The sequence below is a fragment of the Musca vetustissima genome, unplaced genomic scaffold (genome assembly GCF_032173495.1).
Source record: "Musca vetustissima isolate MV318-11 ecotype Yass unplaced genomic scaffold, APGP_CSIRO_Mvet_v1 utg1152, whole genome shotgun sequence".
In the NCBI taxonomy this organism is placed as follows: domain Eukaryota; kingdom Metazoa; phylum Arthropoda; class Insecta; order Diptera; family Muscidae; genus Musca; species Musca vetustissima.
Window position 1 is genome coordinate 66,097 of NW_026879402.1, and position 25,933 is coordinate 92,029.

The window sequence follows — 25,933 nt, forward strand, 5'->3', positions numbered from 1 at the left end:
TATGAAAATACATCGACTTTGAAGTGGCCATATAATTAAAACATTGTGTGGGATTTTTTACTTTACTGCATTTTTTGAAAATATTTTTAGAAAAGCTCTTTAATTTAGTTAAATTATGTCAAATAGTAACTGATAAAATCATTTACAGATATTTTTTTTTGAAAAAATCTGTAAAATCTATCAAAATTGCCAAAAATTTGTACAGTACACCTTACATTCAGATAATCACTCTTATTATAGAAAATAAAGGTCCGAATGCACCAGAAATTGCTAGAATTTGTAGAAAACAATAAATAATTCTCAAAATAAATAAATATTTCAAATAAAAACTCAAAAAATGGGAATTAACCTAAAGGAACGATTCAATTTTAATAGCCTTTACTGAAGAAGGCCGGAATATTTTTGCAGTATGTGAGAAAAAATCGATTGATATTGGTATTTATTATATCAAATCGACTATTCGAGTATTACAGAATATATTTTATCAAAAAATATATCTGTCAAAACAGAACGAACAGAGATCAACGCATAGGTTGACGAGTAAAAGTTTCTGGCACATAGCAGTATTTTTGATGTTCAACACAAGACTTCAAATATTTGTCAAACTGTAAAATTTTTACTTCCTTGATACGTAAATAGATTAAGTGGAAGTTATTCGATTCAAAAAATATTATTTTGGAAAAATATTGTCATGTTCAATAGATTTTAAGTGTCATGAGTTGACCATCAAACATGCTGCTGTGTGCCAGAAACTTTTACTCGTCAACCTAGGCGTTGATCTCTGTTCGTTCTGTTCTGACAGATATATTTTTTGATAAAATATATTCTGTAATACTCGAACAGTCGATTTGATATAATAAATACCAATATCAATCGATTTTTGCTCACATACCGCAAAAATATTCCGGCCTTCTTCAGTAAAGACTATTGAAATTGAATCGTTCCTTTAGGTTAATTCCCATTTTTTGAGTTTTTATTTGAAATATTTATTTATTTTGAGAATTATTTATTGTTTTCTACTAACGCTAGCAATTTCTGGTGCATTCGGACCTTTATTTTCTATAATAAGGGTGATTATCTGAATGTAAGGTGTACTGTACAAATTTTTGGCAATTTTGATAGATTTAACAAATTTTTTCAAAAAATTTTATCTGTAAATGATTTTATCAGTTCCTATTTTACATAATTTAACTAAATTAAAGAGCTTTTCTAAAAATATTTTCAAAAAATGCAGTAAAGTAAAAAATCCCACACAATGTTTTAATTATATGGCCACTTCAAAGTCGATGTATTTTCATAAAAACCGTTATTTATGGAAAAATTGCATGGAATAATTTTCTATTTTCACACTAAATCCTTTAAGTGCTATATATCGAAGTGTTCTGAATTAAAAAATTTTCAAGAATACTTCAAACAAATCGAGGGCTGATCAAAAAATGTTTACCAGAGTAAATGTTTTAATTCTGTGACCACCACTGTATATATAAGTTGTAACATCAATGGTTAAATTTTGAGAGCAATGTTCAGCTTTAATTGAAAATATGCCAATCGACATACATAATTTCTTTGAATGTATTAAAAAACATAAGTTCCGTTCCAGAACCTCAAAGAATATACTAATTTAACAAGTTTTGTAACTTTTTACTCCAAAACCGTTGAGAACACAAAACAAAATGGAGTTCTCTTTGTAAATCTTTTTCTTGAAAAATTTGTCAGGGCAAAAATGTTAAACAGGTATACCAACTTCTGATTGGCTGTTATGTTGATTTTGAAGTATTGTCATCTAATTTTGGCATAGTTCTAGATTTGCGTTCCCGAACTTTTCAAATTATTTTGTAGTCTGAGAGCGATTTTGAAATGTTTCCCTTTTACTAGCTTTACTATTACAGAAGTACTGGAACAGACCAACAGCAACGTACACAGGATTTCATTTCGGGGGGGGCCCGGTAGTACAAAATTAAAAAATTCGCTGTTGCAAACATAAATTTACTGTGAAAAAAATTAAAATCGGGGGGGGGCCCCCCGGGCCGCCCCCCCTGCATACGTCCCTGCAGACCAATAATTATTTATTAAAAATTATTCCTTAATAAAATTGTTATGACAATACAACTTTTGCCGAGTCTGTAATTCTCTCCTTGTTTATTCAAACCACAAAGTCGTCCTTATAATTTTCAATATCGTTTCGTTCCATTTATATTCAAGGGGCCCAAACATGGTACAATTATAAAAGGTAACAGTAAATCCCAGCTGATTTGATTCCAACGTAATACTAGTGTCAATATGAATATGACAAATTATGTTTTTAAAAATCACCCAACAGGAAAATTCGGAGCGCATACAATTTGAAATTGTTCATTATTAAATATGCTCCCGTATTCAATTTACTCAATCTGCCTGCTGGGAAAGTTTGAGGAAGCACATCTTTCTTCATGGAATAACTCGCAATTCCCGGCATTTTCATATGTGTTACACAAATAGCTCAATTATATAAATTTGATAGATGTTCATTCATGTTTTTCAAATTGTATTTTGAGGATTCGAAAATATTTCATTTTCAAAATAAATATAATTTATTTGTTTGTTTACATTTTTCTGTCAAATGACGTTGACACTAGTATAACTTACAAAAACAAATTTCCATAGTTCCGTCCCAGAACCTAAAAGAATCTACTCATTTTACATGTTTTGTAACTTTTTACTCGAAAACAGTTCCTCAACCCACAAAACTGGGAAAACATTGACTCCAAACAAAATGGCGTTCTCTTTGTAAACTTTTTACTCGTGAAATTTGGTCGAGTAAAAATGGTAAACAGGAATGCCTACTTCGGATTGGCTGTTATATTGATTTTTAAGTATTGCCATCTAATTTTGGCATATTTACTAGATTTGCGTTCCCGAACTTTTCAAATTATTTTGTACTGTGAGAGCAATTTTGAAATGTTTTCCTTTTACCTTCTATTATTATACCATGGGGCCCAATTCTTATGTGGCGAAAGAAACTCGCCTTCTTCGTTGAAAATTAGACCAAACTGAGAGCAGATGTATTTCTGCGCCACCTATGTTTCATATTAGTATTTAGCAATATTTTCAAGAATTTCGTTAGGTTTTGGAATTTTTAATATTAATAGCAGTAACCGGTTTTCGTCTATACTAAATCAACTAACTAACTATGCGTACAAAGATGGTGCTGTCATAGAAAAGTAAATATAAAGACGACATGTTAGTGTTCTCTTCTCTGCGTAGATGTCAGCTGATGGTAATGCAATAATAATGTCCACTTTATTGTACAGATGTCGCTCGTTAAGTTTTTGCAGCCTCAATTTACAAAATTCTGTTAAAATTGTTTCTCTCTAGAAAATCTAGAATTACGCATTAAAAACATGAAATCAGTATTGTACTCAGTTTTTATAGCGTACACATATCATGGTCCCGAAATTTGCAGACAATTTTTTAATACAAATCTTTCTCTCGTAGAGAACTACGGATATAGAATTCCAGAAGCATACAGAGACAAATCTCAAGATGAGTTTTCCTAGCTTTACTTCCGTTCTAAATCGTACAACTTGACTGGCTTAAGTGTATGTACTATTATACATGTGGTGGTATAAACCACCCCTTTATTTAACCTAACCTTCTTAATTTGCGTATGGTAAATAACCAATGGGCTCGATACAACATAGGCTAGTCCTGTGTAAATGCACCTAAAAGGATTAGGAAAATAAAAACCAAGCTCAAGCCAACTTTCTATGCACACCAGCATATATTTATATCTAAAATATTATATTAGTGTCATCTATGTCTGTCAAACCCATCAAATTACGCCCTTGACAGTTGATCGAGTCATCAGCTGCGCTAAATGGACTACCTATTTATTGTTCCATGATACCGCTATTATATATTGTACTGTCGTAACGTATTTTATATATTTTGCAAAGTTTTAATTTTCTTGAATGTTAAAAATGCTCGATTTAAAAATGTTTGACCACGGGAATGGTGGGGGGTCCCCTTAAATGGTCCTTGGCAAAATTTAACCGCTTTAGTTGGTTTTCAATTTGAAACAAGTTGATTACGGTGCTATCGTAAGGAGGCATATATTAAAGGTCTACGCATTCTTATGGTTCAAAATATAATATATGATTATTTTTGATTATTTTGATCCATATATCGCTCGCTACCTTGAATTTTGTGGCCTTAGACATCCTCTTCGACGGATCGCCGATATGATATTGGCACCACTGTATGTCCTAGAGTTATGTCTCTCAAATTTAGTTTAATTAAATACTCCTCTTTATTCAACCAAATTTTCCACGCAAATTTGCTGTAATCTGGTATTATTACTTGCTAAACTAGTTATCATTTGTTACGGATATATCGAAAATTAAAGCACATTTCTATTGTTGAATAATTTATAAAATAACTACATAATCACGTAAAGCTACGATAATTGCAGCCCAATGTTTTCAAATTGCATTTAACGGGTCATACAATTAAAAGGGTCATGATGAGTCACAAAGCGGTATAAAAAAATAAATAAATCAGCGAAGCCATTATTAGCGATCAAAGTACAATTGTGTATAAATCACAAAGGAAATTAAAAAAGAAAAGAAATTGTTGAATTGAAGGAGTTTTAGAGTTTTAATTTTTATTTCCCGTCAAACCACCGAGGACCTGTTTTACAAAATTATTTAGTTCCAATGGATCTTCGTTATTGAAATCATCCATGACTATTTGCATTTGTTCCTTTAGGCCATCCGATATTGAAGTCGTTATACGATTTTTGAAGAGGTTCGTGATGGGACTTAGGATAACACCTGTCAAGTGTCGAATGAATCGTGTTTGATTCAACTGGACTTGTATGTTTCTGTAGGAGACAGTAATCATTAACTTAAGAAATTAAAATTGCATTTCATATCCTTGACTCACCTGAATTGAATAACACGGAAATCGTGTAGCTTCATTTTAAATGTGACAATATCGATTGACAATTCTGCATAAATAACGGTGTCCTCTAATGTTCCAATTACCTTGCCATATCCCTCCAAGGCCATTAGTTTGAGCAGAAAATTGTATTCAAACTTGGAATTGCACAAAGTGGTCATTAACGAATAATGCATAAACAAATTTATTTAACATACCTGTAAACTTTTGATATTTAAATAGAAGCGCGTCAAGAACGCTTTATCCTTATAGGTCATGTAGGCCGGACCATAACGTTGTATTCCTGCCAGATTGTAGACGATACCATTTGTTAGAAACAATCCCGCTTCATAAGTTATTAGGAGAGGCTTCTGAAACAAGCAGTGTTGAAATATGAAAGTTGCCTCATTCAGTACTAATTCTGAATTACCACAGTTAGGTTTTCCTTTATGTCGGGTAATTGTAAATCTTCGATTCCTATTTTTTGTAAATGCTGTAGAAGCAATGGTATCACGGTATCGACTTCTTCATTTATTGTAGACCATCCGATTTCATCATCGTCTTCCCTTTTGTTTCTTTTTATCAGCGAAGTATCTTTATTGGATTGCCTTTAAATAGTCAAAAGTTAACAAAAACAAAAAACAGTAAGCAAAGTATTAAAGTCGGACGTGGCCGACTATATAATACCCTTCACCACTTTGGGTATATTCAACAGATAAATCCTAACAGAATTCGCAAGACCAGTAAAATGAAAAAATTGCACCAAACTTCAAAAGTTTGTCCGATCAAGACACTGACATGAAATCAGACAAACTATTTTTAACTATTTTAATCAATACACATGTCAATGCGAAATATATCCAAAATTTCCTGTCTTAGAGTCTTTTGTGTAACATTTGTAGGAACCCGACAAAAATTATGTATAAGAACTATAGTAAATCTGGTTAGATTTAAGGTTTGATTTGTGATTTGGGGGAACTATTGTGGAATCAAACAAATCTATTTAGAAGATACAGTTAACGCTCGGTATAACGAATACTCAGTTTAACGAATTCTGGATATAACGGGCAAAATAGCCGACTGAATGGGCAAAATAGCCGACTTTTTACACTGAATACAGCATATAACGAACGTTTTCCAAATTTGTATACTGTGTGTAATGAGTCTAACAATATACATATATTTTTCATTATACCAGGCGTTGACTGAATATCTAAATCTGAACCTTTTCAACCGATTATGAAAACGAAGAGAAGACCACCGAAAACTTCTTCTGTTATCAGTACAAAGTTGACAACAGTCATAAGTCAGCCATAAAGAGCGGGTTGGTTTTTCTCGAAACATCCTTTTTTAAAATAATGCCCTAAATGTGACCGAACAAATTTCAACTTACCAGCTTAAATCTGACGCTGAGGTAGTAGTCACAACAAACAGCACTGTTGTTATTATAACAATATTTAAAAACATTTTGTACCCTGGGAACGTGATATCGTCATTTAGTAATTATTTCAGTTATATATGCCTGTGTTGACACTGGAATCACCTGTGAGTATATAAAAAATAATAATAAAATTGATGATTTCACGGGAATAGAAATGACAACAAGCTATGAATACAAATTGATCAACAATGCACCATAGTTTACAAAATCTTTTTATACATAGGAATATAAAAACATTATCTTTTATATATAACAGAATTATCAGTTACTATATACTTTGATGAATTCATGGATACGTTTTTTTGTATGTTTCGAAATGAGTATAATGTGCGAACTTCGGCACTTTTTAAAACTCAACTTATATATTTGATTTTAGGAATTCTGTTTTTTTATAATTAAATTATTCAAATAATTATTCTGGTTTTTTTTAATAATAATTGATAAACGAAATTTTCTCAAAACTTGTCTATAAAAATGCAGTGCTTCCGCATTGACAAAACTTGTAAAACTGATGTAAGAAACAATCGTTTTCCTTGTCCTAACTTAAACTTGTACTGAAAGTGAGATTAAACGTCTATAGTCGAGTCAAACATACTCATATACTGTGTTATGTATGTATGTATGTCCATACAATACAATAATCTCTCTTTGAAAATCCCAACCATTCGAATCATACTTAGTTTTTGTAGGCACTGATAATTACATGTGCAAAAATCAAATGTTTATATGTGCGAAAATAGTATGGCACTGTACACACGAATTTGTTACTGTATTTTAATTTTCAAAAATCTCAAACAAGTATTTCATTTGATTTGTAAGAAAAATCGATAAAACATTTCTGATGAGAGAAATGAAATGTTGCCCATAGTTGATATAGTCTTCAAAAGTCTTGAAAATCCACTTCCAGCCGACAATGTTAAAACTCGGTTTAAAAAATAACCTAAAACAGTTATTCAAAACCTAGTTAAGGGGTTTCTACTACCATGATAAGCTTTCAAATTTTGGCGATTTTCAAGATTTACTGCTGTACTGTGTTATTGAACATTTTAAAATAGGATACAAATGCCAAATGGCAGGTTTCTGAAGCAAAATATCAAATTTTGAATTCATATATTTGAATAAAATAGTATTAGGTTCATAACACTTAGGTTCATAACACTTTTAACCACTCAAAAATACAAACATTTCAAACTGGCAACGCCTCATCATTACATACTGTTAAAGTAACCACTTCTTACACTGTAAAAATTTGTAAAATACAATTAATTTCGTTCGACATTTTAACACCGGAGCAAATGTACGTACGTATGTCTAATCAAATAATACCAAAAAGACACTGCATGACTTTTGTAGTCGTCTTGAAAACAATGTGCAACATAACCCTCAAGTATTTTGCATCAAAAGCGATTTCAGTTTAGTACCTCTGTAGTGTTATTCTGTAACTACTTACAGACAGAATTACCGACGATTGTCGATAACTGCAAATTTTCATTTGCTTATAATTTCGTTAATTAACAAAAATATTCGGCAATTTAACGACCAATAAAGAGTAGTCGTTAAATTTTAGTTTAAATATGCAAAATATAAGTTACTACTGGTCCCCTATCTAGTAATCGATTAGGTATTAAAATAATGTGCAAAATCATGTCCGGGTGAGCGAACATTTTACGATCATCTTAAAAATTACTTTTGCAGACTAAACTTAATACATCACATTGGCCGAACTTAACACATTTCTTGTTATTTAAAACAAAAAAAAATATTTTTGACGTTTACGTTAATTTTCGAGATTTTATCTATACAAACCCGTATGGTGTATATTTTTTATACCCTTCACCACACTGTGGTACAGGGTATTATGTCTTTGTGCATATGTTTGTAACAGGCAAAAGGAAACGAGATAGACACATGGTTCCTTTTGAGAATATGCATAGAATCACTTTCTAAGTCGATTTATGCATGTCCGTCCGTCCGTCTGTCTGTCTGTCTGTGCATGTTAAATTGTAAACAAAGTACAGGTCGCATTTATGATCCGAATTGGATGAAATTTGGCATAGGTCACTTATTCGGCCCAAGGACGAACCCTATTGAAATTGGGAAAAATCGGTTCAGATTTAGATATAGCTCCCATATATATATTTAACCGATTTAATGTAAACAGTCCCTATATATCATTCGATTTGCACGAAATTTAGTACAGCCTAATCATTTAGGTCTAGAATTATGTCTGCCAAGTTTCGTGAAAATCGGTCCAGATTTAGATATAGCTTCCATATATAGTTTCGTCCGATTTCATGTAAATGGTGCACCAAAGTCCCTATATATCTTTCGATTTGCACGAAATTTGGCATAACGTACTGAATTAAGTCTAGAACAATGTGTGTAAAAATGTGTGTTAAATTTCCTGAAAATCGGTTCAGGTTTAGATATAGCTCCCATACATATTTTCGTCCGATTTTAGGTAAATATTGCACCAAAGTGCCAAATTTCGTGCAAATCTAACGATATATAGATTTGCACGAAATTTGGCATAGCGTACGGAATTAAGTCTAGAACGATGTGTGTAAAATTTCGTGAAAATCGGTTCAGATTTAGATATAGCTCCCATATATATTTTCGTCCGATTTTAGGTAAATAGTGCATCAATGTCCCTATATATCCTTCGATTTGCACGAAATTTGGGATAGCGTACTGAATTATGTCTGGAACGATGTGTGTTAAATTTCGTGAAAATAGGTTCAGATTTAGATATAGCTCCCATATATATTTTCGTCCGATTTTATGTAAATGGTGCAACAATGTCCCTATATATCCTTCGATTTGCACGAAATTTCGCATAGCATACTGAACTAAGTCTAGAATGATGTGTGTTAAATTTCGTGAAAATCGGTTCAGATTTAGATATAGCTCCCATATATATTTTCGTCCGATTTTGGATTTATAAGTAAATTTGGATTTATAAAATCATACTGAAATAAGTGTAACCTATATTTCGATATTTCGCTTTAAATTTATTTACATTATTTTGTCCCATCGTAAGAAGCAACTCTATACCTGACCAAAATTTAGTATAGGTTGCAGACTGAGATGTTTAATTTCATGTTAATGGTTCTTCAATAATGCGACGTCTGTTAGGATTCATCTGTTTAATATACTTTACTACTTTCCTTACTGGTTTTGTACAATAAATCATGGCATAATTATACAAGGTAATCTCATGCACACATATATTTCCAATTTCTTCATAAATTTGCCTTGACAGTATTCAGCTTTCAAAATTTAAATAAAAAATATCTTCCTTCGAAATGTAATAATATACGTGTGTTCAGTGGCAAAAATTGCTAAATAATTTATATTTATAAATATAAATATTTAGAAAATATATTTTGTTTAATTTACCCTCATATTCTAGAAAATGCTTGAAAAATGACAACGCCGCCTTGAAAATTTATGGGTCGATTACGGATGGCAACCACGGTTTAGTTGCGTTGCCAGTTGCCAAATTTGCATTATGGATGGCAACTGTTGTCAACTTCAGTTGCTTCAAATAACTGAACTTTGTAGGTTAACATAATGGTTAAAATTACTACAAAAGAACAATTTGAGTTCCTTATTGCCCGGATGGAAGCTCACCCAAATGTAGCACGCGGCGTGCGGACTTTTGGTCAAACCAAAGCCACTATCGATGATGTGTGGAAGGCCATTTTAGAAGACCTTAACTGCTATGGCCCACCAACACGCATTCCAAATGAATGGCAGAAAGTGGCGAACATCTTCTTTTGGGTCCATGATATATACGTGTGTCATCAATACATCCGACAACACCCTGAAACTTAGTTTTCGAATAAAAAAAAATAATATTCTCACCTTTTTCCTCCTCCGTTAATTTGGAACAATTAACATTTACACAGTTTTTCCTCTATTAGCCGGATAAATTCGGCTAATTTTTTTTTTTTTTTTTTTTTTTTGTTTACAATATTTCTAGTTGTAGAAATGTCAAAACAGTATTATCGACAGCAACTGAGAAAAGTTGATATTCATAATATTAAGTTTTATTTCAATTGCGTTGCCAGTTGAACTCGCAACTGGAGTTTGGTTGCCTTCCTTAATCGACCCATTAGTTTGCAACTACAATTGTGTTTAAATAAAACAAAAAACGTGTGTTTAAATAAAACAAGTTAAAACTATGTTAAGTTCGGTCCGGCCGAACTTTTTTATACCCTCCACCATAGTATGGAGTTTTATTTTTTCGTTTGTAACGCATCGAAATTATCATTTCCGATCCTATAAAGTATATATAGCCTTGATCAGCGTAAAATTCTAAGACGATTTAAGCATGTCCGTCTGTCTGTTGTAATCACTCTAGCGTCTAAACGAATTGAGATAGAGCCCCAAAATTTTGTCTGCAGGCAGGTCAAGTTCGAAGATCGGTCCACGTTTAGCATAGCTCCCATATAAGGGTACCTCCCAATTTTCGGTATTTTGAGGTTCTTGAGCGTGTTTTTCCACCGAATTCGCTGAAATTTGGCACTTTGAGTTCTTATTGGGTAGCAAATCTCCCCACAAAGAATTATAAATATAGGTCCATTTTTTCGGACAGGGTACCCCCCAATTTTCGGTATTTTGGGGTTCTTGAGCGCGTTTTTCAACCGAATTCGCTGAAATTTGCTACATTGGGTTCCTATTGGGTACTAAATGTCTCCTTGAGCGCGTTTTTTTAATCGAATTTGCTGCAATTCGGTTTTTTGTAGTCGTATATGGTAATAAATCTCCCTACCAAAAATTGTTAATATTCGCCCTCTTTTTGGGGTAGTCCCCATATAACCCCCTTTTTATATTAAAATATATATCTGATTTGTTCCGCGTTTTGAGTTTGGTTCTTAGACTCTGTTGTAATAATTTCTCCTGCAGAGGATAGCGAGATAAAAAATTATAACGTATGGTTCGATAATGAACTATAGCCGCATTTACACCTAGCCCCTGTGTGGAGGTTCCAGAAGGAGTGGACCGATATTCCCCATCTTTGAATTTGAACTAAGTTTGGAAGAAATAATAAGATGGGGAAAGTTTGGATGAAATCTAAAATTTCCGGAAACGGATTTGGTCCAAAGAAACATGGGACCTAGAACCAATATTTCGATGATGCACATTTTCACCGTGTTGAATTGTATACCCCTTCATTAGCCATAAGGCTGAGGGTATAATTATCCATTAACAATTTCTGACATTTGTATTATGGTTTACATAATCCCTTTTTCGAAATGTCGGTATAGGTCCACTTTTTGGCATGTTCCCTATATTTTCATTTTAAGTACCTGTCAGTATATCTATGGTGGAGGGTATCCAAAGTTCGGCCGGGCCGAACTGAACGCTTTTTCACTTGTTTTACCTTTCATGAGGAAGACAATCAAAATATCTAAAATTTATTGGGAGAGAAAACTTATTTTAGGACCTTAAACATACCGAAAAATACGTGAGAAAAAGATGATTGATATTCTAACAATATCCACTATTAGATACAATTATATGGGGCTATAATAAAACGGAGATCAATATTTGCATTCAATGTTACCCAAGATTGAAATAAATAGAAATTTATCACAGGCAATCCATAAACTGTTTTCAACATTCTGGTCCACATTACCCGCCAAGTTATTTACTTCGTAGTTTTTTAATATAAAAAAAAAAAACAAAATTGAAGAGGTTCATAATGGAACAGTGAGCAAATGATTAAAAACCGTTATATTTAAATGAATTAGACGCCGGTTTCCAACAACAAAAATTTAATATGAAAGAACTTGAAACAGTTTAATAGCGGAAAGAAAATCGATCTTTTTACTTTTTTTCCACAGTATATGAAAAAGTCCTGATTAGGGGAAATATGTTCCTCCGATTTTAAAATCTTCTTAATATTGGATTACATGAATATGACAAATTTCGCATATTCTTCAAGAATGTATGGATTAGCAATTTCTGTTATTGGATTCCTATTAATAATGCCATATTTACATCGAACGTGCTTTATGGTTAATTGTATTTGTTTAAATAATATTGGCATAACATGAATAATTCCTATATTTTGCAGTTGTGTGAATAGTGCCATGATTGGTTATAAATAACGGTATATTTAGTGAAAATTTCATGTGTCCAAATGACATGAACAGCATTATATGAAACAAATCTTTATAGATCATTGAAATTTCTATCATCGTAATAATTTTTATTATTCATCGCGCCTCAACAGTTTTTCAAAATATTAAATAAAAAAAAAACACCCCCGAATTGAACTTGGTATGGTATCTTGGTTCAAGGCGTTACATTTTTAGAATAAATATTGTTTAAAAAATATAAATTGTTTTTCATTAAAATTATGTTATGAGAAATCTAGAAGGTTTTGTTGTAATTCCGTAACCGGTTCATACAATACAATTATATATAAGGAGAAATATGTTCGTGGCATGAATGAATAAGTGGCACACTCTTGTGACACACTCTTGCATAGGGTTACCAAGCTATTATCTAATTACAGAAATTTCCCACCAAATAACTAATGTGTTCAAAAGTTTAAATGTTTTGACATTGAAAAGATGTATTTTCCAGTGATTACATTTAAATTGAATAAAAGTTTTTTTTTTTTTTTTTTGAAAATTATCATATATTTGTATGTTATGTGTGAGACATATCTATATGAAGCACTGAAAAAAAACATGTTCAGAAGTAGATTTGCTTTCAAAGCTAACAATCATTGCTACGGAATATATGTTGTCTGAGAACTCTATAAAGGACAAATCGCAGTAAATTCCATTGGAAAATCTTTAGATTAACGTACGTTTAGATTTACGAATTTCACTCTAGAATGTCGACTATTTGAGGATTGAAAAATAGGATTTCCATCAAATATACCCTATGAAATTGACATTTAAATCAAGCCCTTATACTCCGATTCCATATAAAACTTCGATGCAAAATTTCGCCACCACAGACACGGAAATGCTAAATCGACCTTTTAGGCAGATCAAGAGTATATACCTCGAAATAATCCTTTTTGACCCAGAAAATTCCTTGATTCCGCCTTTTTATTGTTTAATTGGTATCTAATGTCCTTTTATAGTTATTCAGTGCCCTATGCAAGTTTTTTATATATCTGAATCGATTCTTACAAATTTCAATAGGGATCATCCTCAGTCCAATAGAATGAGAGGTGTCAGGATCCATCGCAATTGTAAATAAAATCCACACATTTTTACAAAAATGCATGCACAGACAGAGATCGATCGGATCGACGGACATGCTTAATGCGACTCAGTATGTGTATCTTCAAAAGTAACTATCAGCCTACTTTGTTTCCTCCTGCTTGTTAGAAACATATGCCCAAAACCATAATACCCTGCAATACAGTGTGTTGTAGCCTATAAAACATCTGATCAAAATTGCTTCCTTTTTTATTTTCGCAAATTTGACGATTTTTTTATACAAATTCCTACGAAATGTGTGTTGTACATTAAATGTTTCTGGCAACCATTTATATTGCCAATATAAGTGATAATATGTGAAAACGGCTGATTAACTGCAAATAAATGTTGATTATTTATTTCTTTTTTTTTGCGTTCTTAAGAGACTTTTAATGTATTTTTATTTGAAACCCCTTATTAAATTACAAATACTCGGTAACACCGTACGAATGAGAATATTTTTCCTTAGCTTAATTCTATAGTCATGTACGTAAGTGCTAGTTTACGAACATGTCGATAAAAATTCTAAACGATAAACTAAATCATTGCAGTCGTCACAGTTCAAGTTCAATTTTTTTGTTAACAAGTAAGTCATGTTTATTTTTATATTGTATCAATAGAATGATTTCAAAGTTCTGTGGAGATATGTTCGTAACTGCAGTATACACATATTTTTATTTGATTTATAAAATAAACTTCTGGGGCACTTTGATCGTATCCGATCCTCCGTGGAAATTTCTGTAGAATCTAAAGGAATAAGAAATGATATTTAAGTGATTTCTTATTCCCACCATTTAAAATTTGCATGTCATAGGAGACTTTGGGTGGTGGCAAATTCCTTATGGGGATGAAAGCCCCTGGAGAATATTTTTTGAAACCAAAGAAAAACATTCGCCATAGGTAAATTTGTTGAGTTATGGTCTGGTGAATTTGTTGCTCGTAACTATAATGTTCAAGAAGAAAAAAGCTTTAATTCGTTGACTGCTGCTATTACAGACCACATGTCACATGCCATATCGATAGAGAAATATTTTTGAAAATCATATCATCCTTCCATCTGGAGTCCTTTTCATCCTTATTTTCTTGAACTGTCATCTAAATACCAAAATAATAAATTTATTCATCTTCAAATATTCCACAGAAACGTCGCTCCTAAGATTTTAGATGTGGTTCCCATCGTTTTTTTTCCTGTTTTACCCGATCCCTGCTCAGAAACCCCTATATCTACGAACACTCAAAATGTTCAAATAAATTTTACGTTATGAAGAAACGCCGGATTCGTCTAAAATGTCTACCATAAATACATCACATTGTGCTAATTACTTCAAAAGATTAAAGTATAATTTGATCATTAAAGTTGCCAACAAAAATTTCACCAAGCTATACTTTAAAAAATTGACCTATGGCAAATTTTCCCTTCTGGGATCTTAATATACTTGTCAAGTGCTTTCATCCCCATGAGGAATTTTCACCCCCAGATCATGACTTCGATTTTGTGTCATAGTGCAATTCATAATTTATGTTTTTTATGTCTAGCCTAACGACACTGGATTTTCGTCGATTTTTTTTTTTTTTTTTTTTGAAATTCTCAAATTTTAGAAAGTGTAGACATAGGAATTTTATGGAAATTTGCCTTCTGGATACTTTGGTATTTAAAACAAGGTTCTGGTTATTACGATACGTTCATGCGTAGTTTGTCATGGAGAAAGCAAATCTTAACAACACTTTTTTTAATAACAAAATAGCAAGGGACATTTTTTTTTTGTTTTCAGAAATTAATATTGATTGATTAATATTTCGTTTTGCCATTCCATTCATAAAACAAACCGACAATTTACAAATTATCTCACAATATAAAAAAATAAATATGTACACTTTTGGATAAAACAAACATGTACGTTCATTCATACATCGTTTCTAGAAATTTACAAGCAAGCATCTAAATTCCCAAACAAATACAAATATCACGGAACTGATGTGCTTATCAAAAAACTTCTATAAAATGCATTCATATTTCTATTAAAGCGGCTGCGACTTTATTTTTTTTATTTATTACTTAGATTTCAATTACAAGCAATTTGCATTATATCCGCCAATGGTGACTAATGCCACAAGCACTATTACAATTGTTCACACACCTGTCACCGCAGTGTATTATATCGAAAGCAATCGTAACCGGCGACCAAACATGTACGGCTAAATCGTTTCTTATTTATTTTTTTTTTTAATAAACAAATTGCCAAAATATTATTAGTTATTATCTTTCGAAATACGGAAACACATAGTCAGTCCACTTGCAACGTACGTACACACAACTGCCGGTGCGGTTGTATAGCCAACCAGCCAGCTTAACTTGCTTAGACACCGTCTTCGCTACTGATTTCAACTACAGCCGCGGATTCATTCAGAAGCCGAGATTTGTTTAACTTTCAGCGACAATGACTCTCATTGTATAATACCTCTCACAAATCTCCATATTTTTAGTTTGTTCGAAAAAAAAACGTTGACTTAGAATCATTTGCGGGTGTCAGGCGGGCAAACGAACGGCAATGTAAACGCACAATATCAGGCATTGTCAATTTAATAAATTATAAGAGTATCAAAAGTAATTGTTATAAGTGGGTACATACATAGTAGGTGTATGTACATTAGGCCGAACCAAACAAGTTTCAATTGTATGTAGTTTTCTTAGCATATGCATGTGCAGAACATTTTCAATATTGATCTAGATGTGGATTCCTTTATCCCTAGGATTTTTATCCCACCTTTATATAGTTAGTCTGGATAGAAAAATTCGACTAGGACCTTCAATTATATCATAAGGGTAGCAGCGATGTATGTGTAAAAACTCAAAACTATCTTTAATTTTGCGAGCTCCACCGTAATATCATAAGACAGATATACAAACATGTTCAAATCGAAACAGAATTCTATCTTCTATAAAAGATGTTTTGCTCTTTTATAAAAAAATTAAAAACTTATTATAGCCTCCACGATCAGGTGGACTTGCAAATTATCCAATAGCGAATAATGTGTGTTACCGTTATATGCGGATTTCCCCATACTACTTTATAAAAATCCAAAATATAAAGTTAAAGACAATTTGTGATTTTAAAAATCTGACGAAAAGACGTACATCCCTAAATCAAATATTTTTTTTACATTTAATTTGCATTTTATTGACTTGGTTTTATATTATAATTTCTTTATATGTAATGATAATGTCTATTCAAGTCAGTATTGATTAATTTGGAGGTTACATTTCGATATTTGTGTCCCGTATCTAAACAAATATTTTCGATTAGACAACCCGTACAGATTTCGTATCTCTAATATAGCCCTCGAAATTTTTGTCATCTTCAATAGAGGGATCAAATTCGTTGATATAATTTGTTAGAATTGGATTATCTAACATGGTGGTGTGATTACCCTCGATGACCTTTACGACAACCTTCTCAGTGGTGATGCTCTGCAAACAGTAGTCCTCATCGATGTCCTGCAATGATACTTCGGCTGGCCGTATAAGTGCAATTGGCGTATTCAGTTTCTCAATGGATGCCAAGTCATAATTGGCAGCCATGCGAATGCGTCGGAACATGGCATGGACAATTATCTCCGAGTACTCCTTGGAGTATATGTCTTGTTTTTCGACATACTGCATGAATTTTTCCATCTTTTGTTCCAATGTTGGCAGTAGATGGAACTCAACACCGATCGATTCTTTGAGCGTATCTGGGAAAATTTGAGCTATTATTCTGGAGAATAGGTAATCGTAAACTTCCATATCGGAAAAGTTTTCACCAATATGCAGACGTGTCAATTTGGTAAGGAAATGCGGGGCGCCATCTATCAACATTAATTTACCGCGGAAGCCCGCCTTTTCCAACAAGACAGTCAATTTCAGTGCCACATAGGATCCAAACGAATATGCAACCATGTAGAATGGTTCATTGACCTTCAGAACCGGTTTGATGTGGTCAAAGGCGGCCTCGGCTATTTCGTCCACGGTTGTCATTTCGGCAAAGCTGTGTAGTTGCAGGAGCAGTGCTCTTGTTTTCAGGTCACTGGCAATCTTGTACCATGAAATGCCCGCAGTGCCCTCCAGGCCAGGTATTATAATACATGGTGGCATTTGAAGTCTCGTAGCATCGGCCGCTGTTTCCAAAGACAATGTGACTTTGTCGCAGTGCGATTCGTCGCCCAAGTTTCGTAGCAAAAGTTCAATTCCAGAATTTTGACTGTCCGACGTGAATATCATTTTCACAGTTTCAGTGTCCTCGCGCTTGCGAGCTTCTTCGAATTCAGCCAATTTCTGGAAGGTCAGGGATCTTAAGTCCTGCGGTGTCAACACCAAATCGAAGTCACGTTCCAGAGTTTGTTTTATTTCAACGGCCATAAGTGAATCCATACCCATCTCCGATAGTGTGGTGCCCATGGAAACGGATTTTATGTCTCGAATACCCATTATGTTCATGACTGTTTCAAGTATGTTCTCACCACCCGATCGACCAACCCTCTTTTCAGCTACCACCATGCTCGACACAATGGCATCGGGTGCACTTAGTAGCGTATCCAATTCTTGTAAGCATGACGAGATACGTTGTTGCAGTGTACCTCCGATTTCCATGTCAATCTTATCTTCGGCCATGTCTGCGACCAAGCCGACCTCTCCCACTGCGCCCCACTGTATAGCCTTGCCCGGATAGCCGTCATCAACACGCTTTTCAATTATTCTTTCCATAACCGAGTTAGCCATGCCGTAATTGGTCTGTCCGGCATTGCCCCGACCGCAGGACACACTGGAGAAAACTACAAAGTGTTCGAGATTAGGACACCGTTTTCGTGAAAGTTCATCCAAGTATTTGGTCGCCATTGCCTTGGGTCCAAAGGATTCCGCAAACATTTCTTTGGTTTGATTTTCAAAAATTCCATCGCGCAATACCACAGCCAAGTTGAAAATACCACCGACAGGTCCTAATTTTTCAGCTTCCGAAAGCAACTTCACACATCCCTCATAAGTTGTTATATCTGCGGTATTAACACAGACTTCACATCCATATGTCTTCCATAAACTAAAAATGTGGAGAAATGGGAAATCTTGTTCATAGGTCGTTTCAAGTTGTACGAGGTGTATACATACGCAATTCTGTAAGACTGATAGTCCTTGCTTAATCCATTTCGTGAACTCAATACTATTTTCTTGGCACCACGTGTCGCCATCCAATCTGCCAACTCAAGTCCAAAACCTCCTAGACCACCAGGAATGATGTAGCTAAGGTCAGGCTTGAAATAAACCTGCTTCAGCACTTTGACGGGCAGGGTATACTCGGACTCTGGATCTTCTCGAACTTGAACCAACACTTTACCGATATGTTTGCCACCAACCATATAACGGAATGCTTGCTCAATTTCGTGCGCCTGGAAAACTGTGGCGGGTAGGGGTTGAATGATACCATTGGCAATGTCCGTATCCATTAGGTGTTTCAAATGCTACGAGTAAATATCGGATAATTTTGCATCCACGCATATGGACTTATAACGGATACTTACGGCAATTTCTTCGTCCGAAGCGTACAACAAACGATCTGCCAAAACAGCATGGAAGGTCAGTTCCTTGAGGAAACAGCTCATACCTAATTTACTGTCGTTGGCCATATCGAATTTGCCAATCTCCAAGAAATGGCCACATTGTCCCAAACAACGGACAGATGCTAACAGCTTATCTTCAGAAAGGGAATTCAGAACAAAGTCCACACCCTTGCCATTCGTTTCACGTTGGATCATTTCCTCAAAGGAAGTGTCACGAGAGTTGCCAATGTGAGATTCTGCAAAATGTAGAAGGTGGTGGTTGAGTAATGGGGGGCTAAACCTGGGACTTCTGTAAATTACCTTTTAGTTGGGGGAATGTGTCCAATAGGAATTTCTTTTTCTGCGGTGTACTACATGTGGTGAATACCTCGAGGTTATAGGCCAATGCGACGCGTATAGCCGCTAAGCCTATGCCACCCGTACCGGCATGAATCAATATACTCTTGCCCTTTCTGATGTCAGTCGCCATGAAGAAGGCATAGTAAACGGTAATGTAGACCACGGGGACAGTGGCGGCATCTTTCATCGACCATTGAGGCGGAACTTCCCATATTAGCTTGGACGGTTTATCCACATAAGACGCCACACCACCCTTCACAACCATACTCATTATACGTTTCCCGGTCTTGTTGTGTATTCCGGAATATTCGAAACCCAGCACACAGCTTTGATTTAAGCGGTCAGCACCGTATAGTTCCACAGCCAGGCGACCCGTGGCAAGCATGACATCACGGAAATTAATTGACGAATAGGAGATCTTAATTTCAGAATCGGCAGGATTGAGGGGACCCTCGAACCATCTCAAAGACGACAAATCACCTCGTTGAATCACATTACCGAATATGTGGTCCTTTCTGGGTCCCGCTACTTCATTCAAGCTAAGTTGAAGATGCCTATAGGTACCCCATTTACCCTACATTGCGAAAACGCAATTCAGTATCAGTAGTAGTACACTATGGAAAATAAAGTCAATACTTACATGACGATACACATTTACAGCCAATCCCAATGCGTACTGATTGGCATAGAAGGGATCCGAAAGACTAAATTCAGGCGCATTCTCATCATCCACAAAGAAACACGTGACTATGGAGCCATCAGGCTCCTTGCGCAGACAGTTAACTAGGCCAATTAGGCCATTCACGTTCACATTCGTGGCGTAAAGCAGAACTGGCACTTTTGTGGGCAGCACTTGTTGTACTTTTGTCAGCCAATTGAATTCGGTATCCGATTCACTAACTTCTATCAAAACCGGTTCGACAATATTTACCTTCATCGGTCTATACTGCAGCAGCAGGATAACTTCTTCGTTGTTGTCCAAAGGCATAGCAGCAATGAGATTAAATTTATCCGGAATAACCAAGCTGTCGATGTTGGATGTGGTGCGCTCTCGAACCACCATGTAGCCACTATCGACCAGAGCTTTGCCCGCGGCTTTAATTGTGGATTCGTTCACCAATCCGCCCAGGCCTCCTACTATGAGGAAGTTATAATTAGTCAATGACGACAGTTTGCCATCTTCCACATGTATGGATGCGTGCAAATCCGGGAATGTCCTCTTCGATAATAGCAAATAGTCGCCGGTTACTTGAGGCAGATCTTCAATAGAATCCAAAAAGTTTGTAATCAGTGTGTCACGGCCGTCAGTGTCCACCTCGACAATCCTCAGTTTTAATGCCGGCGTATTTTCGAGAGCAATTTGCACACATGCACGAACGGCGTCGGATGTTGATAAAACAGGCGAAGGGAAGTGGGACAGGAATTGGTATTTCTCCAAAACGGGAATGCCTGGCGGACGGCGGCGTTGAACTGGACTGGCATGCACACCAATAAGTTCAATGCCACCCGAAACAATACGATTGTTCTTCGCATCTACGTACACGTCGAAGACCCGATTTTCCGGATCCATGTTGGACATCAATTCGAAATGATGCACACCATAGATACGAAGTTTTCGAATTTTTGTTGGCAATAGCAGTGTTCGGGAATCAGTTCCCAAAATCTGAATTTGCAGCATGGCATCCATGAATGTTACCCAATTGTACTTCCACTCGACTTTGCCGTAAAGCCCATCTCCGCGGGCGGCATTCACGGCTCGGAATGCTCCGTTGTAATGATAACCGCGTAGTCTGAGTTCCTTGTAGAAGTCCCTAGTCGACATCATGGGATAGTCGCTTTCTGTAACAATCTCAACTGGCTTGGGAATGGTGGGTCGTTCAATTTCGATAATGCGACCTGTTACCACTAATGTTCCCGATTCTGTAATCTGAACAAATGGTTTTTATCGTATAGCGAATACATCCATAACAATGCTCATGCTATACTTACTTCAAAATTACCAGTACCATAATGGATCATCACGGTTAGTTCGACGTTCTGATTCGGTGACATGTGAGTAGCTCTTAAAAATTTAACATCCTCAAATTCCACGGGGACATCCATATAACTTGGTCCATGATACATGAGACTAAAGGTTTCCCACACATACTGCAGATAGCAGGTGGCCGGTATTAGAATCTTACCATCGATTACGTGACCGCCTATAAACTCCTCGTCATCGCTAGACAAACTGATTGTGTACAGGCGTTCTCCGCTTGACTTGGTTTTCATGTTCTCATACGTTGTGACGAACCATTTTTCACTGTGATCCCAGCGTACTAGCGAGCTGATACCGGGTGTACCTCTTGAAACCGGGAACTCAATCTTTGGATAGAGATTGTAGACGGGGAATGTTAATCCATTGGAGAAGAGCCTGTAACAAACCACAAAAACGGTGAAGTCAAAGTTCGGACACAAATCGGATGATAGATATTAACTTACTTGCCCAGAGCAGTCAAAAAGAAGAGTCCATTGTTTTTATTGCCACGTTGGGTCAGAGGAATGTGGACACCCTTAGGCATGGAACGCTTCAGAATAGCTTGCAGCAAGCCATGTGGAGCTATTTCGATAGTAAGGGCATCCTTGGGGAGAAGTGCAAAGGTTTCTTCAAACAAGACACTGTTTAGCAAGTTGTTCGTGTGGTATTCGGCTGAACATAGGTTGCGGCCTGGTTGGTCCCATTCCGTTTTGGGCACACTGGAGCTAAGCCATTTCGAAGACCTCGGTTTGGGATCGGGTATGATTTCTTTTAGGTACTTCAAGAGATGGGGACCCATGTGAGCAATATAACGTGAATGGTATGCAATGTTCGAGCATGGAACTTCTTTAGCGAAAATATCTTTGGCTTTTAGTTCGGATACAAATTTAGCGACGTCTTCCGATGGGCCGGAAATGGTGCACGAGTCGGCTCCATTGTGACATGCTACCTCGATTGTTGGCGGCAGAATACCAACGATTTTCTTATAACCAATACCCACAGCCGCCATAGAGCCCTTTATTTTTTCAATGTCCAAACTGACCTTGCCGCGATAGTACGATGCCAAGATCATTTGTTCTGGTGTAAATCCACCGTCGGCATAACCACAGCCCAGCTCACCAACAGAATGTCCAATTATGTAGTCCGGTTCCATTCCCAAGGAACGCAACACATCGACCAAGGCAATTTGAATAGCAGCAATGCCAACGAAAGAATGTAGAATATTATCAAAGACAGAGGGGTCGTCGGATGTTAAGATCTCGATCAGATTCAAACCCTTTGAAAGTAAAGCATTGTGACATTTCTCGATGGTATTGCGGAACTTTGGTATAATCATTAGTGACGATCCCATCTGGCTCCACTGCGAACCCATGCCGCTGAAAACCCAAACAATCGGACGCTTAATACCGGAGTAGTGCTGTACATCTCTCACTTCGACAATGGGAGCTTCATAGCCATTCTTACTGAATACGCCGAAGCCACGGAACACCATACCAGGGACATCTTCATTTTGGATATTATGCAGTAGTGAAACGTATTCGGCGTCCAGGGGTCTCTTCAACAGTTCATCGAATATCACATTGACCGATTCTTCCGTCCTACCAGCCCATGTGACCAGACGGGGAATGTCGTCTTCGGGTAGGCCTTTATTAATTTTTTCTTTGTGGAATGCCTTCAAGACAGCATGGGCGTTGGCACCGCCAAATCCAAATGAATTTATGCCAATGTAGGGCTTTTTCAACTCCATCACCTCATTGACGACAACCAAACGCCTTTCAGCCAGGGCGTTTATTTCGGGCTTAACTTCTTCGAAATTAATGTTCGGTGCAATTTTGCCGGTTTCGAATGCAAAGCAAGCCTTTACCAGCGAACATATACCGGAAGCAGATTCCGAGTGGCCGACATTCGATTTGACCGATCCAACTAATAGTGGCTCCTCTCGCTGACTGCATAGGACATTGTCGATGGCACGACATTCCTCGGGGTCGCCGACCACAGTACCGGTGCTGTGCGCTTCTAAATACCCCAGGTCATTGGGTGTAACATCGGTTTCGTTGTAAAACTCTCGCAGCAATTGCTCTTGCACCTTGCCGGAAGGGTAGGTAATGCCCTCGGGCTTGAAGCCATCACAGTTGGTCTTAGAATAGACAACGGTGGCATAAACACGTTTTGCATCACGCCTCTTCTGAATAAAGAGACAATTAATAGCCTCCGAGCGAGTGTAGCCCGAAGCGTTCTTGTCAAATGGTCGGCAATAACCATTGGGAGCCAAAACACCGAGGCTGAAATAAATAAAAATAGTTATGAGAAAAGGAACGTCTTCAATAGTTATGAATATTCTCATTTCGAACTGAAATTACAATGCCGTTTGCTTTCACAAACATGTCAAACAAATAAAACTTACCGAGCAAATTGCAGTGTAACGTATGGATGTAGCAAAAGATTAGCACCTCCTATGATGGCGGCATCTATTTCTCCGCTTCTGATAGCACTAAAGGCACAATCGAGAGCATACATTGAACTCGAACAGGCGGTATCGACCAAAAACGATGGCCCTTGCAACCCCAGACTGTATGAGATGCGGTTGGCCATCATAGCACGACTGCATCCTGTAATACCGAAACCACCCGACGACACCTTTTCGTAGAACCAAGTTTTCTCCGATTCAGAAATGCAAGCTCCGACAAATACACCAGTTCTACTACCGCGTAAGGTTTTCGGGTTAACACCGGCATCGATAACAGCTTCATAAGCGGTTTCAATTAGAATTCTGGTTTGGGGATCCATTGTATGGCCCTGCTTGAAATGTACACCAAAGAAGGTGGCGTCGAACTTGTCCAAGTTATGAATTTTTCCCGATCGTTTTGGAATTTCCGGATTGAAATGGCGCCAACGTCGTTCATCATCATCGACCATGTCAATCTAAAATGGGGCGTAGAAAATATAAGTACCAAACAATTGATATTATGAGCAATAAAACAGGAGATTTGATTATACTATTGAAATTAATTTTGAATGCTTTAAAATAAACGGTTTTCTAACTGTTCAAATGCTATTCTTAACTTTTGAATATTCAGTCACATTTGAATTTTAAATTTTCTATGCCAGGAAGAAAATGCAACTTAAAATCATAATTCCAAATCCGAATTTTGTTCTTCAACAAATCTAGGCGCATATGTAGGATTGTCTCGCACAAATTTCTGAGTAATGCCAATCCAACATTTCCAATATTTCTGCAGAATCTACCACGTTTTACTATTACATAATAATAATAAAAGTGTGTCCATTATTGCAGGTTCTTAAATAGATATTATTATTGGGATAATTTTCTAACATGTATGATATTACCCAACATTTATTTTATGGCTATTTCGTAAAGACTACAAGTGCATGTTCTACATTTTTGTACGTGTCTACAATTTTGTATATATTTAGTAATTATTATTCCGGCCACTATCAACTATCATTGACATTCGAATATATATATATATACGCATACAAATACGAAATAGGGCATTTTCAAAACGAAAACAGTTCTTGTCTTCTTATTTTTTTACAACGCCAATATATTTCACTTCGACGTATAAGGGCAATATGCTAATCAATTGATTTGAATCATGTTGCATATTCCGACTGGTGAGAATTTGCCTTTTATCACTTTTAACACTGGTCAATAATTTAAATTCACACAAATCATTTGAATTTTTTAATACAATTACACCGTAAACTATCCATTTCATGTGAACACAAATAGATTTACGTCATAAATAAATTAGGCTATGGATCTGAATAAATAATGAATGGTTTACACTTTCCGAAACAGTTGTAAACTAAACATTGTCCATTATTTTTTTGGATTTTACACACTAATGTTCTTGTATTTTATTTTTCCATTACATTGCAGACGTCCTTTTCTTATATCCTTTCAGCTTATTTTAACACACACACACACACCTTATTGTAGAGGCAATGTTCGTACTCGGCAACATTATGGCAATTGGGAAACTTTCCAGCCATGCCCGATATAACTATGTCATCTCCATCACTTTCAGGATAAATACGCGTCAATTTCGATTTCGAAATTGCGTTGGATTCATTTCCCAATATTGTTACATTCGACATTTTTATGGCAAAAAATAGGTCCTTCAAGGATCTTTCTCAAATCTTAATGTAAGTTTATTTATTTGCTTTTTGTTAAAACTATATATAGAATAGTCAAAGAACGACAATTTTACGGCGCGTAATCCAAGTAGAACGATCGAATTGCCGACGAAATTGCAATTGACTTCATGGACAGAATGTCAGCACATTTATAATCTCCCTCAAACTCATACGAATTTCCGAAATTTTCGGTTTTCTTTTTCGTTCAAATACATTTCTGTAATGGAAATATATGAT

General features: G+C 35.8%; 2 protein-coding genes across 2 annotated transcripts; both read right to left on the bottom strand.

Moving 5' to 3' along the window:
- Positions 1-4,635: 4,635 nt before the first annotated feature.
- Positions 4,636-6,384, bottom strand: LOC133324301 (uncharacterized). The gene is made up of 5 exons (XM_061533147.1): positions 6,311-6,384; positions 5,348-5,525; positions 5,136-5,288; positions 4,924-5,075; positions 4,636-4,861 (listed from the first exon to the last, which is right to left on the bottom strand). The coding sequence occupies exons 1-5, from the start codon at positions 6,382-6,384 to the stop codon at positions 4,636-4,638; spliced, it is 783 nt and encodes a 260-aa protein (XP_061389131.1).
- Positions 6,385-16,891: 10,507 nt separating this feature from the next.
- On the bottom strand, positions 16,892-25,657 carry LOC133324294 (fatty acid synthase). Its single transcript, XM_061533139.1, has 9 exons — positions 25,490-25,657; positions 23,940-24,457; positions 22,000-23,817; positions 21,508-21,931; positions 20,159-21,445; positions 19,480-20,092; positions 19,141-19,415; positions 18,731-19,080; positions 16,892-18,662 (listed from the first exon to the last, which is right to left on the bottom strand). Exons 1-9 carry the CDS (start codon positions 25,655-25,657, stop codon positions 16,892-16,894), a joined length of 7,224 nt encoding a protein of 2,407 aa, XP_061389123.1.
- Between the last annotated feature and the right edge of the window lie 276 nt (positions 25,658-25,933).

Bases quoted from the DNA above. Each gene is read 5' to 3' on its own strand.
- LOC133324294 (XM_061533139.1), bottom strand. From the start codon at position 25,657: ATGTCGAATGTAACAATATTGGGAAATGAATCCAACGCAATTTCGAAA. The intron at 24,458-25,489 runs GTGTGTGTGTGT...GCCCCATTTTAG, and splicing joins AACATTGCCTCTACAATAAG to ATTGACATGGTCGATGATGA. The intron at 20,093-20,158 runs GTAAGTATTGAC...TTCGCAATGTAG, and splicing joins CTGTAAATGTGTATCGTCAT to GGTAAATGGGGTACCTATAG.
- LOC133324301 (XM_061533147.1), bottom strand. From the start codon at position 6,384: ATGTTTTTAAATATTGTTATAATAACAACAGTGCTGTTTGTTGTGACT. The intron at 5,526-6,310 runs GTAAGTTGAAAT...GACTATTTAAAG, and splicing joins TCAGCGTCAGATTTAAGCTG to GCAATCCAATAAAGATACTT. The intron at 4,862-4,923 runs GTGAGTCAAGGA...TGTCTCCTACAG, and splicing joins TTCCGTGTTATTCAATTCAG to AAACATACAAGTCCAGTTGA.